This window comes from Tursiops truncatus, chromosome 11 (assembly GCF_011762595.2).
Source record: "Tursiops truncatus isolate mTurTru1 chromosome 11, mTurTru1.mat.Y, whole genome shotgun sequence".
NCBI classification, from domain to species: Eukaryota; Metazoa; Chordata; class Mammalia; order Artiodactyla; family Delphinidae; genus Tursiops; species Tursiops truncatus.
In genome coordinates this window covers 66,663,690-66,679,092 of record NC_047044.1, presented here as the reverse complement: position 1 = coordinate 66,679,092, position 15,403 = coordinate 66,663,690, and the positions used below count along the sequence as shown (strand labels likewise).

The window sequence follows — 15,403 nt, the reverse complement described above, 5'->3', positions numbered from 1 at the left end:
GCAAGCATCTGGAATGTGATGATGACGGGTCTCAGCACATTTTTTAAAAGACCAGGGAAACACAGATATTTTAGCACAGTATGTAGTTATTAGCCATGAGGGATAAGGATGTCATGCACACAGACTGCCAGTTATCCAGTAAGAGATGGAACCCAGAAAATGGACATCTCCACATCTCCCCAGCTTTCCATAAGAGAAAAACGAACGGCTTTCCCTATGGCAAAAATGCACTGTCAGGTTCTATAGCGTGATGTTAGGTTCCCTCAGCACAACACTTCAGGATACTCCAAATTTTGTATCCTGCCAACAAATCTGCCTTCTGGGTTCTGTGGGAATCTCTTACAAACAAATGACTTAAAATTTCCGGAACAAGACTGTCTGAATCCAAATGGCTAAAATCACTTATTCACAGAAAACTTCATGAACTTTTCATTTCTTAATCAGATGTTCTGACTCATTTGAAGACACAGAATCAAACTACCTATTAATTATTTTGAATGTTTAATTAAGATGGGAACTTAGAGGCAACTTAATGGTGAACTGGCCTGGTTTGTTTTCTTTTTAACTTAACTACACGGTTCTCTGACAAAAGCATCCCACAGTCAAGGGTGGTTACAAGCCTAGATACAGAAAAATTATTTTCAAAATTCTGTTGTCTAGAAAGCAAGCAAAACATTTTAAATTGTTTTTTATTATTTTCATTTTTCTTTACCAATGGAGAACAGAGTGTATCTACATGGGGTGAAACCACATTCTTTTTATTGTCATAGCAAACTGTGGTATTGACTGATCTGTGCTGACGTTTCAAAGGACGGATCCTAAAGACCACTGATAAAACCTTCAAATAAATTTCAGGAGCTACCGCGATGCTATGCCGACTGGGCAGCATATTTTAGAAGGACGAGGAGAAATGAGAAAACGTTCCAAGGTGTCTTACAAAGGCAACCAAAAGGTCAAAAAATACCTCTGGGAAAGAATAACAGAGAATTAAATAATTTCAAAAGGATGGTTTTAATGACCTCCTTCAAGTGCTGGGCACATGGCACCGGGAATAAAGAAATCTAAACCCCTGACCTTGAAATACTACACAATTGAACTGACTATAAAGAATAGAGTGGACCCACCCCACCTCCCGCCAAAGACTCTAAAGAATGACAACCATCTGTCTTGAGTAGTAAGACCTAAGAAATAACACTTATGAATAAGGTGTGATTTATTTTATCACACAACCTGGACGGAATTCATTTATGTGATTCACGTGCAAACTTGCCTTCCATCACAAGGCTAAGCAAGTTAAGTCATCCTTTACCTTTCTGCTCATCAGAAAACAAGAGAAGTCTGCATTTATTTTTGCCTTGAGTACTTCAGAGACAGCAAAACAAAGGTCTTAATGTTCTAGTACAGTTCACGAGAAGATAAAGCAAATGCAGAGTCTACTTGTTTGATTCTGTCCTTTTAATTCCACGCAAATAATACTTATTGCATATCTATCAAGGGCCACATTATGCACCGTGTGCTGGGATGACACAGATTAAAAAAGGATGGCTTCCCTCCCTGGAAGAATTTCTACCTTTAAATGTTCCGTACCTTACAGGTCTGAATCTGCTAATCAAATAAATGAAATACAAATATCTTCATATGCCAAATTCAGTTTTTTGTTTTTTTTTTTTTTGGTATGCGGGCCTCTCATTGCTGTGTCCTCTCCCGCTGCGGAGCACAGGCTCCAGATGCGCAGGCTTAGCGGCCATGGCTCACGGGCCCAGCCGCTCCGCAGCATGTGGGGTCTTCCCGGACCGGGGCACGAACCCGTGTCCCCTGCATCGGCAGGCGGACTCTCAACCACTGCACCACCAGGGAAGCCCCAAATTCAGTTTTGTCCTATAAAATCTGAGGCATTTTCCAAGGCCATGAGATCTAAAAAACATAGTACTGTGTGTTCCCCTAGCCAATGTTTCTCAACCCTGAATACACCTCAGAATTATCTGGAGTGCTTTTCAAAGATACAGATGCCCAGGCCCCACACCAATTGGGCTAAATCATGCTGGCGAGGAGTGGGCCCCCTAGTATACCATTATTTTTCAAAAGTTGCACTCGTGATTATAATGTATAACCAGGATGAGGCCACTGAAAAGAACACAAAAAAATGCCTGACGTGCAGCAGGCACTCAATAAATGTTAGCTTTTATTCCTACCACTATTATATAATTTGGGATCGATTGTAAGACAGCATATAAAAAGCAGCAGCATGGTCCACATTTCCACTAAAATATACTATCAAGAACAAAGAAAAGAGTTATTATTGTTAGGAAGGCTTTGTCAAATGAGGCTTTAAGCAGGAAAAGCATCTTGATCTGGAAACTTGATTTGGAAAGTATCTGAATGGCAAAAGAAGAGAAAGGCATTCCAGGAAGGAAAGGTGGCATGAACAAAAGGAAAGAAGGCAAGGATGATGGTGACACCCAGGGCAGGTTAAGGAGACCAGCCTGACTGCTGGCCCAAGGCCAAAGATGTGAACATTAAGAATGTAGTTGGGAAGCAGCCGCATGGCACAGGGATATTGGCTCGGTGCTTTGTGACAGCCTGGAGGGGTGAGATAGGGAGGGTGGGAGGGAGGGAGACGCAAGAGGGAAGACATATGGGAACATATGTATATGTATAACCGATTCACTTTGTTATAAACCAGAAACTAACTCACCATTGTAAAGCAATTATACCCCAATAAAGATGTTTAAAAAAAAAAAGAATGTAGTTGGACACCCCAATGTTCACAGCAGCACTATTTACAATAGCCAAGACACAGAAGCAACCGAAATGTCCATCGACAGATGAATGGATAAAGAAGATGTGGTGTATACGTATATGTGTGTGTGTGTATACACACACACACACACACACACACACACACACAAATGGAATATTACGCAGCCAAGAATGAAATAATGCCATCTGCAGGCACATGGCTGAACCTAGAGATTATCATACTAAGTGAAATAAGCCAGACAGAGAAAGACAAGTATCATATGATACCACTTATATGTGGAATCTAAAAAAAATAAGATACAAACGAACTTACTTACAAAACAGAAACAGACTCACAGACACAGAAAACAAACTTATGGTTACCAAAAGGGATAGCGGTGGGGAAGGATAAATTAGAAGGCTAGGATTAACAGATACACACTACTATATATAAAATAGATAACTAACAAAGACCTATGGTATAGCACAGGGAACTATACTCAGTATTTTGCAATAACCTATAAGGGAAAGGAATCTGAAAAAGAATATATATATATGTATAACTGAGAAAAAAAAGAAGGTGGCTGGAGGAGCTAAATGCAATTGATGGAATGAAGGTCTTGAAGGACAAACTGAATATTTTTATTTGATCTGATAGTCAAATGGGGATAATTAAGGTTTTCCTAAATAGCTTGATGATATGATGAAAGCTACATTAAAAAAAATCACCTGGCAGTAGTGGATGGGCTGTAGTGGAATATACAGGGGCTAAATGGAAGGATTCTACTGTGGTCACATGCTGCGTGGCAAGAGGTAACGACCAGTTGTTTGGACACTCCCACTAGCATCTTCTCTTCTGTCCTCACGACACCAACAAGGGGGTGGGGTCTGGCTTTTCCTCAAGCTGTGGGGTTCTAGTTCATTGCAATTATCAAAAGTAGTGCCTTTCCCTTCAAGGAGTCTTCATTAGACAGCTGCCTCTCCCTTCAAGGAGCCTTCATCAGACAGCTTCCAAAAAATGAGCAAAATTTGAGGAAATCCCTTGCTCTTTTTATTATAAAGTCAGTGTCACAGAAGAGAATACCATGGCAGAACAGTACCTGTAGCTCTCAAACCTCTAAAATCCTCAATAAAGGCTCCTTGAGTTCCCAGCTCTACCACCATATGTGATTAATTCCTGGCACACTTTAAATGGTTGCAAATTATTTGGCACTCCTCCCACTGACAGCCATCTCTATTTCCCCTTCTCTTGTATTTGGGATAGTCTTGCTGCCTTGCTTGACCAAGGGATATGGAAGAAGTGACATTCTGGAACTTCCAAAGCTAGGTTGTAAGAAGACTTACAGCTATTGCCTGGGTTTCCGGGAATGTTGCTCTTAGAACTCTGCCTTTCAGAACCCAGGTGCCATGGTATAAGAAGCTCCAGGCCCTTGGAAAATCCAAGTGTGAATGCCGGAACAGCTCTAGTTGAGCACCCCATCAGCAGCCAGCATCCCTGTCAGCCAAGCGAGTCAATAGACATCCATCTTGGACATCCAGCCCAGCTGAGCCCTCAGATGATGGCAGCCCCAGCTGACCTCTAATTGCAATGAGATTCCAAGTGAGAACCACCCAGCTGCGCCCTGCCGGTCCACAAAACCGTGAGAGAAAATAATAAATTGTTCCTTTAAGCCTCTAAGTTGTGAGATGGTTTCTTCGCAGCAATACCCCTTTTCCAGTATGTATTTTACTTATGGTGGAAGGGTGGAAAGCTGTCTTTCACATCTTTCCCTGTATGTTGTCAATGGGCTCTTGAGGTATGTGGCTGAAAGTCAAATGGTGAGCCTAACATTTGTGGTCATTTTGAAATGAGGCTCAATGCAGTTACATGAATTGCTTAGGATTATATAATCAGTAATTTAAAGACCTTAGATGTGAATCTAGACTTTAAAATTAAAGAATTACTGCTAAAACCAGCTCAGAAAACTATACATTCTTTTAAAATTGACTCGATTTGCCATTTATGCTTTGGAAAAGGTTTTGGCAAACTTTTACTGTAAAGGGCCAGATAGTAAATACATTAGGCTTCGCAGGCCATGTGGTCTCTGTTGCAGCTGTTCAATGTGTAGTGTGAAAGCACCTATAGAAAATACGTAGACAAACAGAAATGACTCTGTTCCCGCTTTGAAGAATCTGTCTTTTGGTTTCAGACCCAATGTAACTCTAGGGTAGGTTCAACACACCTAAACTCAATCCAGTCCTAGGTTAGTCTATTAAAAAAATTCACCAGCAGTCATGGTTTTTATTCTCTTTTAACGTACATAAATCTTCTCAAAGAATAATTCCTCCACATATTTTAATTTTGAAAGTATTAGGGATTTAAATCTTTAAGGATGGCCACTGTTTCTGATGGCCACTTAGAACTAATGAAATCAAGGCTGTTATGGCATGCGTGGTGCCTGAACACGTGAAAGAAAAGGGAAAAACCTAGTTCATCTTTGGAATACCTATAAACAAGAAGGCAATTAAATATTCAGCAATATATAGAAAAAGACCTGATGTTTTTTTCCTTTCCTTTTCCCCATCCTTTGTTTGATTCTGAAACAAAAGTCTAAAAACTTATAGAGGCTTCCTGATCTTTGACTTTAGAGAATTTTAGTGCCTTAAGTTTACTGTTCATATAACTTACAAAAAGAGTGTGCCCCTGAAATACTCCCAACTAATAGCTGGCTGACAAAATAATAACGTTATTAAAGATAAAATCAGTTATGGTAACTTTATATAAAATGAATCACTCAGCATTGCCAAAGTCAAGTATTGACTGGAGGCTAAAAAGAATGAAAGGGAGAGATTTCATTAAAAGTGGAAACATTACTGAAAGTAAAATAAAATATTTTTGGAATAAAATATACAAGGGTCTGGTAAGCATATTATACGTTAAGGCAAAAATCCAATTTCTTACTAAGAAAGTTTAAAATGGAAGCATGATCTAATGAAGTCTTTAAAGAAGGATTCTAACAAGGATTCCTGGATAAAAATCATATTGTTTCTTTCTACAGTTTCCCTTTTTATTCCTGACAGACTCCAGGTGCATTTGAATGAAAACAAAGTGATTAAAAATTGTTTTTAATTTAAAATTTTTTTTTAATTTTAAATTTTAAAAAATTGTTTTTAATCTTTAATTTGACTTAAAAATTGTGTACCTTCACTGTGGAAAGAAAAATGACAGTAATTAAGGTAAAAAACTTTATTTAGGGCCTCTGTTAACCCAAGATTAAGTGGACAAACACTGTTTTAAGAGCTACAAATCAAGCCTTCCCACAAGGTATAAAATGGATTCTAAAATTACGGGAGATATCAGCAAGAGAAATAGTGTGGTGGAAAGTAGGTTGAGGAGAAAATAAGGTATTTACCCCCCAATTCTAACATAGAAACACATTTCTTATGCAAAATATTTGATAATCCTATTAATGACTTATAAGACTTCAGAAAAACCTTATAAAGGAAGGTTATATAGAAATATGAAATAAATGGTAACTTATCAGTGACTTTTTTTATGAATCCAACAAAAACCTTACATTATGACTTCAAATTATAGAAGTTAAAAACTAAATCGAAATAAGCAGGATACCAAACAAATAAGATCTGCCTCAGGAATCAGACACATTATAAACCAGTCTCACAACATGATCCAATGGCTGATTTGTTAACTCTTAGAGTTTGAGAATTAAGACATTTATGACTCAAAAAAAAAAAAAACAAACACACATTCGTTTAAATATTTGAAAGACGATAACATTTTTGCTTCTGTAAAAACTTTCATAGCAATGAAGCTAAAAGTATTTTGTGAACACAGCTATTATTTATGTTGCTTCCCTTACTTTCAACTTGATACCATCTCTATCATTGTTCAGCAGCAAAACTAACCGTAAGATGTTTTCTTATAGCAAAAAGAGACTTTTTCTGGTGGGCACAAGAACAGGATGGAGGAGGCACACTCCAAAAGGAATACAACGGACTCTAATGCACAGCATTGGGTCCCACAACTGAGCCACATTGATGGCAAACAAAAGTAGCTAAAAATCACCGTTGCCAATTATTTTAAGTTGCCCACAACATATGACATCCTTTGGCTTCCTGACACGACCCCGAACCCTCTGGAACCTACATTTACTTCTGCATAAATCCGTACGCAATTTTCTGGGCATTCAAACCACTGTGCCTCTTAAAATAATCCTCAAATCCCTAAAGTGAGTAAGAGTTAAGGGAGAAATTCTAAAATGTTCCTACTTGCCTACTGTATTTACTCCTATTTGATTATTAAACCTCAGTAATAAAGCTTCAATACATGTTAACAGATTGAAATTTCTTGCTGTTAAAGCAAAGTAGAGAAGCATATTTTAGGGATTGGGAGACGGATAGGTGCTAAAGTGAGAGGCAAATAAAATGCACATAAATTGCTACCCTTTTGTAATTCCAACTCAGACATTATTTTGGAGGGAGTGTGGTTTTCTCAATCTGAACCAGAAGTAAAAGGACTGTCTCTTAATCCTACTGGTTCTCGTCACTGCAAGAACTTCCTGAACCTGAAGTTTATGAACTTGGGGACCCTATAACAATTTGTTCAGAGCTGATTCCTCATGAACTATGTAAAAGTTATTAATATCTTCATATAAACCCAAAGATATGTTGAGCAGATTATTTGTAAAAGTACAGGTGTAGGGCTTCCCTGGTGGCGCAGTGGTTGAGAGTCCGCCTGCCGATGCAGGGGACACGGGTTCGTGCCCCGGTCCGGGAGGATCCCGCATGCCGCGGAGTGGCTGGGCCCGTGAGCCATGGCCGCTGAGCCTGCGCGTCCGGAGCCTGTGCTCCGCAACGGGAGAGGCCACAACAGTGAGAGGCCCGCGTACAGCAAAAAAAAAAAAAAAAAAAAAAAAAGTACAGGTGTACTAAGAATATTGTTTGGTATTATCTACAAATTCCACCAAAGGATGTTTGGGGCGATAGCCTGAGCAAGGAACTACCAGCATGGGTCCCATCATTATCCTTTTCTGGATCCCCCATTCTCTTTGTCCTGGTTCTGGGTCAGTATCATCAATAGTCAAGATCCTGTGACTTTAATTTGCCAAAACAAACCTAGAGCATAGCGTCAGCAAAAATAAATGACAAACTCCGGCTTCATAAATCAAATCGCAGTCTTCAGCTGGACTGGAATCCCCACCTGGAGCACAGATTCATCTTCTTCTCCCTCTCCAAAGTGCCTAAGATGTAAGAGAAGCTATTTTATATCACACTTTCAGGGTATCTCAGTGAAAGCGGATAAAACTACCAGTTGGAAAAAAACACGTAAGTGCAAGTAGTTTAAGACAGAGTCAAGGATTAATAGGTCAAGAGTAACTGGCACTGTGAGGTGGACAAGACACTCAGAGTGCACGTGACACATTAATTAACAGCCCTACAGGGGTACCAGAAAAAAATACTATGGATGTGGTTCCATTTCTGTACTACATAGTACAACCTACTCGACAAAATTACTTTAAAAAAAGAACAGTTCAATTCAACCTTTCAGAATAAACATTTGCTTTCTAAGCCTTTTATATGCAGCCCTAGGAGTAGATTTAATAATCACTAAATTATATTCAGGAAATTATCTTCATTTCAAACACTTTCTAAAATGTTTAACATAACAAATGTTACTGAAAAGCAAGGCTATTTGTTCCACTTACTTTGAAGGAAATTGGTGGCATAACTAAGAGAAATTTTAAATTTTCAGCTTTTTACATTTCAGGACCCTCTTTAATATACAAAAACATCGATATTTAAATCTAGCACGATAGCCACCAAGTAATGACATTAATGAACTTCTGGGGGAGGACCTCTGATGATTAGGATTTACTTGAAAAACCTGGTTTCATTAATAAACTATAATATCCAAAATTCTTTTTTTCACATACAACCCCTGGAGGTGAATCTACTCAACTACCTGTTATTACACTAAACGTGCTCCTTTCAAACTCCGAAGACTGCCCTCTGATTTTTTAAGTTTTTAAACTACTCTATATAGACAACTTGACAACATACAGCTATGGAATGTTCCTTTGCTCGCTCTAAATACTTAAAGGCTTGCCAGTTTTCAGGGATGAAGTACTATATTCTCTGTCAAAAGCTATATTCTCCGTCAAAAGCTAAACTTTCATCCATAATCTGTAAACCTGTGTTACTGTCACCACCTTTCAGACAGGGGGAAGGGGAAGGCCAATTTCTTTCCTTATGGGCTCAGATATAAGATCCCAGCCTGATTTATTATTGTGATACATGCAATTGGTTATCCCATAAGCCCTCATTAGTTTTCTCACATTCAATGAAAAACGAATCCAAGGAATATGGAGATTTGGGGCAATTTTCTTCTCTTTCACAAGACCACAGATGTTTAAACTGATACTTCAGACAAAAACAAAATTAGGAAGTGGAATAATCTTTGTAGGAAAAAACTGGCCTATTATGAGAATTAAAGCAGCTAACAATTATGAAAATGCTTGGTAAACCATAAAGTAGGACAGAACATGGACTATAAGCTTCACAGGGGCAGAGACAGTCATCTGTTTTGTTCACTGATTATCCCAATGGCCTGGAACAGTCTGAACACATGGGAGACAGTCAGTAAGCATTTGCTGAATGAATGAACTATATGGTATAATTAATAGTGGGTAACAAAAATAATGAAGCCGAAATGCATGCAGTGGCATAAATCCTCTGGTTAAATGGTGCTGTCTTTCACCAATGCCCTTAAAAAGAACTCCGGGGTTTTCTTATTCAACATCTAGACTGGTGCACTCAACAAATTAAGTTGAGAAAAAAATGAGTAGTCAAATACACCAAAATCATTAAAAATCACATTTTGTGATCCACTCCTAAGTTAGTGTCTAAAGGATTAGAACTGGTTGTTCACTGATGTTTCAGAAAGAAGTATTTTATCGTTCTGAATACAGTAGCTTTTCTAAATCTCCTTTCTACTCTTCACAGAACGTCAATCACTATTTCATCCTCATCTAATTTTCAGGTGATAGCTAACATTGTCAGCACTCATTATAACTTCATAATTCTACACAGTACAAAAGAATTTCCACATTTGGTAGGGCAAGAATCTGTCATTTAAATAAAACTGGAGCACGGTTCAGAAAGCTATATTCTCTGTCAAAATTTTTTTAAAATGTCTTCAAGCAGCATATTTATGGGCACAATTTTATGGGGTTCTAATCTTAAGATATTTTTTGAGTTTCAAAAATTAAATGCACTCTTCACAAGAATGAGTTTTTTGAAATAAAAAGTTATTTGTTCAAATAAAAATTAACCTAGGGAAACATCAAATTTTCAATAAGGACTGAAAAAAAAATAGGAAAAATATAGGCTTAAGCTATATGAAAATACTTCAAAGTGAAATTTAAGTTCTTATACTCTCAATTATTCCAAAAAGCATTTTTGCATTTTGATACTTTAATAAGTGTACAAGAATGAGTATGTTCTTGAAAATAAAAATAACGTAGTTAGGAAACCCTTTACCCAATAATTGTAACATCTTGAATGAAAATGAATAGGTATACAAAATTATTTTTCAGTTATTGAAATGTCTGCATTTGATTCGCATTTGGTTTACTTAAATTTAACCTGTAAAATCTACAAAGGTTAAAATTAACTTTTTTGAGGAGCCAGTCATGATCAAGAGCAACTTAAGAATTCTTGAAAAACAGCTTCTATGAACACAATGGCAAACCACCAAAAGTTATACAAATCACCAAATCTTCTTGAAAATGTTATTTTTATGAGTCATTATTTACCAGCTCTTGTCTACACGAACCTGCTTTACACGTTTCTAATTTTCCTAATACTTCAAAAAGAACAGAGTGGCTCAAATTTCCAAGGCACATAAACTGTGTCTTAACTGTACTTGTTCCTCTCCCAGGGTGCGAAAAGGCTGCCTAGAATTTAGGTTTTACACTATGTGAATGAGACCGGTGCTAATATAATTATATTTGTCCCATTCTGTTAGTAACCATTTCAAACTGAAAGACCAGGACAGGTTCTAAACATGTTCAATTCTATAAAGCCATTAGCAATAAATTTGATTCGGCAGTTTGGTGGGACAATGAAATCTGCTGAAAAAGCGTCTATTAGTCATTCTGGACAAACCCACCGGGATTTAAAGAATGAGTTAAGATCGTCAAAGGACGCAAGCCAAAAAAAAAAAAAAAAAAAAAAAAAAAAAATTAATCCACTGGATCTCAGTTTTTGAGTCTCTAAGAGGCTTTCCCTTTCTCGCTGCCAATTTCGGCAGCCCCTCCCGTAAGCTTTAGCTAATATATTGACTAAACTGTCCGCATCCTCTTCCCAGTCACGACACTTAGGTTTTATTCGGGAATTAAAACAAGCAAACCAAAACTGCCCTTCTTTTGGTAAATTCTCATTTTTTGGCGAACTTCCTACTCCAGGTGCCAATTAGGCTGTTCCAGCTCAGCACTAAGAAAAAGCCAGCCTCGATTTTCTTGCGTCTCAGTGATCCAAAATGTAAGAGTGAAGAAAGCCAAAACTTTGCGCAACTCTTTTTCCAAAGATCTCTGCGCGCGTTCTGCAACCGCCTCGACCGTCGCAACGGTTTGAAGAGGCAAAAGCCCCCAAAGCGCGCCGAGCGAGGCTCTCCAAGCCAAGAACTTTCCAGGGAAAGGGTGTCGCGCGGCCTCTGGGACAGGAGCGGGCGGGTGGAGACGCTGAACTTGGGAAACCCCGTGAAACTGGTCCTGCGAACCCAGAGATCTCAGGACCGCGGCTGCCCTTTCGGCTAATGCCAGGAGGTGCCTCCAGAGTTTCTTCGAAAAGGCCTTAAATTCAAGGCAGCCCTACCACTTGTAGAAAGAGGGGACGGAGAGGAAGCTGGTGGTACGCGAAGGGGAGGAAAAATCACAGTTAGTGGTGGTACCCTCCTCACCCCCGAGGCGGCATCTCCACTGAATCTCTAGATGCTCTCGAAAGGTCTAGGCCCGGGCGGATTCCTGCGCACTAGGGCCGGCGCGCCCAGGTCTCGGGATCCTTAGGCCAAGAAGCGCCGCGCGCAGCTGGGGAGGGGAAAGCGGACTCACCTGGGGTTGACGGCTGGAAGGCACAGTCTCGGTCCGCCGGAGCCCGGCTCGGCAGCCTGGCGCCGTCCGCCGAGGGGCTGAGCACTTGAAACGCCCACCGCGTGCCGTAGAGCGCCCCGCTGGGGCTGACTGGTTCTGCCGCGGGGCACAGCTTGAGCGGAACCGGGCTGGCGGGCAGGGGCCGGACCTGAGCGCCCGCGGCGAGAGCTGCTGCCGGGCCGTGGGGCGGGGGCGGTGGTAGCCTGTGCGGCGGGGCGCCCCCAGCCCGCAGCAAGTTCTCGATCAGGAAACTCTTGCCCAGGTTGCCGAAGCCCGGCGCGGCGGGGAAGTTCAGCAGCGCGGAGGAAGCCACCACGTCCCAGTAGGCGCCGGCATGGGCCGCCACGGCGCTCGGGAGCATGGTGCGGCGCCCCGGACCGCTGCGCGCCCGCTTCCGGACCCGCGCCCCGCGCGCCGCCTCCCGCAACGCTGGAGCGCGCTCAGCCGGGAAAGGAGGCGAGAGCACCGCGGACGCTGGCGGGTAGGGAGAGATATTATTTTCTGGGCTGGGCGGTTTTTTAAAGGAGGGGAGGAGTGAGTGTGGGAGGGGGGAGCTGTGCGTTTCCCCTGCCCGCGGCGTTGGCTCTGGGGGCGCCGGGGGAGTCCCTCCCGCCCTCTATGCAGATTCAGACTTTTTTTTTTCTAGAAGGCTGGAAGGTGTGTCCAGCCCATCCATTCATGTCACCCGGCCCACAAAGTGACAGACGCGGCCAACAATAAGGGCAACCCCGAGAGTCCGAGCTTTGGCAAGGGGAGGGGACGCGTAGCCGGAGGAGGCGGGAGTGGAGGCGACGGGAACCGGGCGCTCGCCCCCTCCCAGCAGCCAGGCCCCGGCCCTCTCTAGGGAGCCAGCGCTGCCCCGGGGGCGCCAGGGCGCGTGGACGCCCTCGCGGTGCGCCCTGAGCGCGGGCGGCGCTCTCACCTGGAGAGCGCTCGGCGGACCACCTGTTGGGCGACCCCTGGCTGTCCCGTGTTGGTGTCACTTCAGGGCATCCAGGGGAGGAGAATGGGAGTCACCAGTGTCTCGAAGGGCTGTAGTCATCAGAGAAAGCCACACGTGTTACTGAGACTTGTGGTGGTACAGATGAAAAGGTACCTTTTCAAGAATGGGTTTCTTCGCGTATTAAATGTGGCCCCTGTTTGTTTTTAAGAGGAAAAGAAATGTTTTTCTTGAAGACATTTTAAGAAATTTCTCAGGTTCCAGCAATTCATTTCCAGTGACTTTTTAGTAAGATTTGACTTAGGAAGCACTCAAGAAGAGGTGATCTAATAAATTTTGATCTAGAAAAGGGGATCTTGGTTGGAGTTGGTTAAATGGCAAACAACAGATGCTTGAGTCCAAAACCCGGGAAGAAAGCCACCACCAAACCAGAGGTGGCTGGGACCTCCTCAGAGACCCGGGTGTGAACACTGAACTCCTTAGAATTGTAGTTGCTCTTTTTTCTTTTTTTCCCTAGAATTGTGGGTATTTTCAATTTATTGACAGTCTGCCAAATAGAGACTGGACAGGTGAAAAAAAGCATATGTGTCATTAAAAGTTCTAGTTAACCACAAGGCAACCTCACTTTTAAAATTTATTTATTTTAAAGTTATTCATTTATGGCTGCGTTGGGTCTTGGTTGCTGCGCGCGGGCTTTCTCTAGTTGTGGTGAGCGGGGGCTGTGCTTCATTGTGGTGCGCAGGCTTCTCATTGCGGTGGCTTCTCTTGTTGCGGAGCACAGGCTCTAGGCGTGTGGGCTTCAGTAGTTGTGGGACGCGGGCTCAGTAGTCGTGGCTCACAGGTTCTAGAGGGCAGGCTCGGTAGTTGTGGCGCGTGGGCTTAGTTGCTCCGGGGCATGTGGGATCTTCGCGGACCAGGGCTGGAACCCGTGTCCCCTGCATTGGCAGGCAGATTCTTAACCACTGTGCCACCAGGGAAGTCCCAGAAGCCTCATTTTGCTCATGACTGTCTATGTCAATGGAGTGTTTACACTGTGACTTCTCTGTCAGTTCACACTTCCCACTACCACTCTCCTGTGCAAATTTCGATGCATTTATTTAGAGTACAGTTTTTAAAGGATGTCTGCAAAGTTTGGGGTCACGGGTATAGTTTTACTCTTTACCCTAAGAATAATTTTGCCCCTAGCTTCCATTTACTTAAAAGCTGGCTGGAGTTGCCAGGTTTGTGAGATAAATTTCCTCTTGAAAATTCACTTGGTTGATTTGTGTTTCATTTACACTTGGTATGTCCGAAGATTTTTAAAGGTCCACCCTTTCCCGCTGCTGCCAAATGGGAGAGAAGTTTCTGGCAAGGCTGGTGCATGTTACTAATATTCATTCACTTATTGATTTAATCAACATACCTTTACAGAGCATTTCATGTATATTGAGCACTTGTGGTGGTCCTGGGAATATATAAAGAAAGATCTTGTCGTTGCCTTGAAGTTCACAGCCTAGTGAGGGAGAAAAACAAGTAACATCTTGTAATTTGGAGAGAAAAGTGTGAGAAAACTTCCAGAAGTCGCCCCTAAACTGAGTCCTAAAAAGTGGACTGTGGTTGAGGATAGGATGTGAAGTAGTAACCTTTGAGATTAGCAAGGAATAGAGCGATTACATCATCGCTGCCATTCCTGTATCATAGCCACCATTTATCCAGTGTTTACATTTAGACAGGTATAGCACTAAGCACTTTACACATTTTAACGTGTTTATCTCCACAATAATCTTATAAGGTTGGTGCTATTGTTATCCCAGCATTACCATGGGGCCCAGAGAAATTTAAGTAACTTTCCTAAAGCTGCACAACTACCAGAGCGATAAGGCTGAGACACGATTTAAACTGGATGATTCCAAAGCCTTGGAACCTTTAAGTTCAACTGTCACCCTCTCCACAAACCTGATTTGCCAGGCTAAATGGTGTTGCCTGGCCGTTCGAAGAGGGGCTGAAAAACAAGTATTCCTTTTTTTTTAGTGGAAGGTGACAGTGAAGATTTGAGCAAAGAAACTGTTGGGTCAGCCAACTTGCCACAGACAGATAAGAGGCAACTGGAGAAATCCAGACACAAGATGTGGAATTTAATAAAGTTAATGGTAAGAAAATGGAATGGAGGAGATAAATAGTGTAATGATTGAATCAATAAGACTGGATAATGCAGGTCTCAGTGGGGGGGGTGACCCCCTCCCTCCCCAGGGGACATTTGGCAATGTCACAACTATTGGTTGTCACAACTTGGCGGGGGGGCAGGGGTTAGCTACTAACACCTAGTAGCTGGAATCCAGGGATGCTGTTAAACATCTTGTAATGCACAAGACAGCTCCCAGCCTGAAATGTCAGTAGTGTGGTGGCTGAGAAACCTCAGCTATAGAGGATAAGGGAAGAATATAGGATCACTTCTCTGGCTTTCTGGTTCAGTGACTGAGCAGATGCCCACTTATCAAGATGGGAACTTGTAAGAGGAGGAGTAGTTTTACATGGGGGTATGAACAAAAGGATGGAGATAGATGTTCTGGTTGTTTATGAAATCTTCGAGGGAGAA

General features: G+C 41.8%; 1 protein-coding gene across 1 annotated transcript in view; it reads right to left on the bottom strand.

The window, feature by feature from the left end:
* The window catches only part of DBX2 (developing brain homeobox 2), a 40,771-nt gene extending 28,522 nt beyond the window's left edge, over positions 1-12,249 (bottom strand). Inside the window, exon 1 of the mRNA XM_019934145.2 lies at positions 11,850-12,249. Coding sequence (XP_019789704.1) covers positions 11,850-12,249 — 400 coding nt within the window. The remainder of the gene's footprint in view (positions 1-11,849) is intronic.
* Between the last annotated feature and the right edge of the window lie 3,154 nt (positions 12,250-15,403).